The sequence below is a fragment of the Notothenia coriiceps genome, unplaced genomic scaffold (assembly GCF_000735185.1).
Source record: "Notothenia coriiceps isolate Sejong01 unplaced genomic scaffold, NC01 NC01_scaffold00002927, whole genome shotgun sequence".
Classification (NCBI taxonomy): Eukaryota; Metazoa; Chordata; class Actinopteri; order Perciformes; family Nototheniidae; genus Notothenia; species Notothenia coriiceps.
The window spans coordinates 1-2,543 of NW_011335628.1; the positions used below are offsets into that span (position 1 = coordinate 1).

General features: G+C 40.0%; 1 protein-coding gene across 1 annotated transcript; it reads left to right on the forward strand.

Annotated features, from left to right (window-relative positions):
- Positions 1-801: 801 nt before the first annotated feature.
- LOC104941006 (lamin-B1-like) lies at positions 802-1,947 on the forward strand (the record flags this gene model as incomplete). Its single annotated transcript, XM_010766036.1, has 2 exons — positions 802-1,048; positions 1,843-1,947. Coding segments are annotated over exons 1-2 (327 nt in total), but the record flags the coding sequence as incomplete, so codon positions are not given.
- Between the last annotated feature and the right edge of the window lie 596 nt (positions 1,948-2,543).

Consider the following 2,543-nt stretch of genomic DNA (forward strand, 5'->3'; position numbering starts at 1 on the left):
AAGATTTGGGTACGGAGGAAAAGAGAGAGGGTTTTATTTTCTGACGCTGCTTGAGTTCCCTGACACACCGGGGACACTTCTTTATGTATTAAAGACATCAAGAAGTGCATTTTGCATGATAGGAGTCCTTTTTTAAATGTGTACCTCAGAATATTTTATTGTACATACACATATACAGTACACACACACGCCCACGTTTGAGCATATGCACGCTGTATGCATGCACCACATGTAATAGAAGACATGATTATATACAAACAAGCTCTATGACAGAGAAACAAAATGAGCTTGAGCTTCAATCTCAGGATCCATGTATCTGTGATCCTCTCCAGAATGGAAGTAGTCATCACATACAGAGCATCAACTAGTTCCTGAACAGTGTCCTTCACATGCTGATATCCAAGAGAGGGAGTTACAGTCACAAGATGGAGGAATAGAAAGCCGTATTCAATGTTTACTTCAGATTAGCTCCACGTCAGAAATGATCATGCTTGTCATATGTCTCTCTCCATAGAGGCTGAATCATCATGTTAATCACATAGCTATCATATGCCTCAAACAGTCCTGATGCTCTTCTAGGTAATCACACATCCTGTCATGTTCACAGCTACAGTTGGGATACCTTTGTTAACATGTGGACTCATGTTGGAAGAGTACATTCACTAGTTTCCCAACAACTGAATCCAAAAATGTACTTATCCTCTTACATTCACGACGTGCATTAACTGATACAATTTCTAAAAGTCCATTACATGTAAATGGTTGTGTTTCTCGATTGTCTTCTTGTTGGTGCTGATTGTTTCCTGTGTTTCCGTCCCGCAGACTGATGCTGTCCCCCAGTCCTTCGGCTCGGGTCACGGTGTCTCGAGCCTCCAGCAGTCGCAGCGTTCGCACCTCTCACGGAAAGAGGAAGCGCGTCGACGTGGAGGAACAGGAAGCCAGCAGCTCGGTGTCTATCTCTCACTCCGCCTCGGCCACAGGGCCCGTCTGCATCGACGAGACCGACACCGATGGAAAATTCATCTGCCTCCAAAACACCGGAGAGGAGGTGAGCTCCTGCATTTCTTCGAGTGTGGAGATACAGCTGAAACATCTATTACAGGGGTGTCCAAACTTTTTTCACCGAGGGCCACGTACAGAAAAATATACGAAGGGCTGGGCCGCTCACTAGAGGTATATCGCCTCATAAGTTCAGTTATAAGTTAGCAAAATCAATCCAATGTAGGTACATGATGCTTGTGAGTGTTGGCAGCTCAGCCCTTAAACCAGAAGCCTCAGATTGATTATAATAAGAGGAAACAGGAGGTGTATACGTCTAGCTGGTTATGGAAATAAGTCATTGGGCTTTTTTCTTATCAACTAAGATATGTTAGAAAATGTTTCCAACTTTAATTGACTGGATTTATTTGAAAAGTGGTCTCATTAACACATGAATACGACATTTAAACTAATTTAAAATCCAGATCTTCACTAATGTTTGATACAGACATACAATGCATCAGAGCTCCGGTAGTTTATATTTTTCTGACTATACAAGCATTTTTCTGAGCTCGGATAAATGTTTTGAAATATTTGTATTACACGGCTTGGTTGAATACTCGATTCTGATTGGTCAATTGGGACATTTCTGAGGTTATTATTAGTAGAGCCCCACACATACAACACAGACTATGCTATAACACCCCTGTGCAATATATACCTGGCTGCTATATCTTCAGACCTGTTACAAGAGGTAGATTTTTTACATTTATTTTGTAATCTTTATTCTGTGGGACGAATAAAGGGATTCTGATTCTGATGGAGGTCCGATTTAAACTCTGCTCTTTATTGATTTTGTCTCAGGATCAGGCAATGGTCGGTTTTGAGATGATGAAGACGATTGAAAATGATTCCGCCACCTACAAGTTCACCCCCAAATTTATCCTGAAGGCCGGCCAGAAAGTGACGGTAAGAGTTTGTGTTTAGTTACGAGTGTTAGAGATGTCCTGTCTTAAAAAGCATGTCGGTTATTTTACAATGTTTTTAAAGGAAGAAAATAAGAGCCTCTTGAGGAATATGAGAAGTGCTCCATTTCTCTCGAACCGTGTGTTTAACCTGTCAGCCGATATTAGTTCTAAAAAGTTTAATCACTCGTCTCTAAAAGGCAGATCAGAAGATGTAATACACGAGAGACTTATTGATTTTATGTGATTTTATGTAAAGTGTCTTTGAGCATTAGGAAAAGCGCTATAAAAATCAAATGTATTATTATATTCTCTACATGGCGTCACTGTAGTTGAGAGTTTTTTAAAACCCATTTCCACACAGCTTGTTAAAGATGGGACTTAGCCATTGTTCTCCACTTTGTAAAATGTACAAATGTTGGCACACAGTAGTGTTAATTTCGTTGACTAAAACTATGACGAAATATCTTCGTCAACGACCTTTTTTTCCATGTAAACAATAACTGTAACGACATCAGCGTGCAATATCGTTGACGAAAAGTGAAGAGACGAAAATGTAGTTTACTAAATAAAAACTATGCCAAAATCTCTCTTTACTTT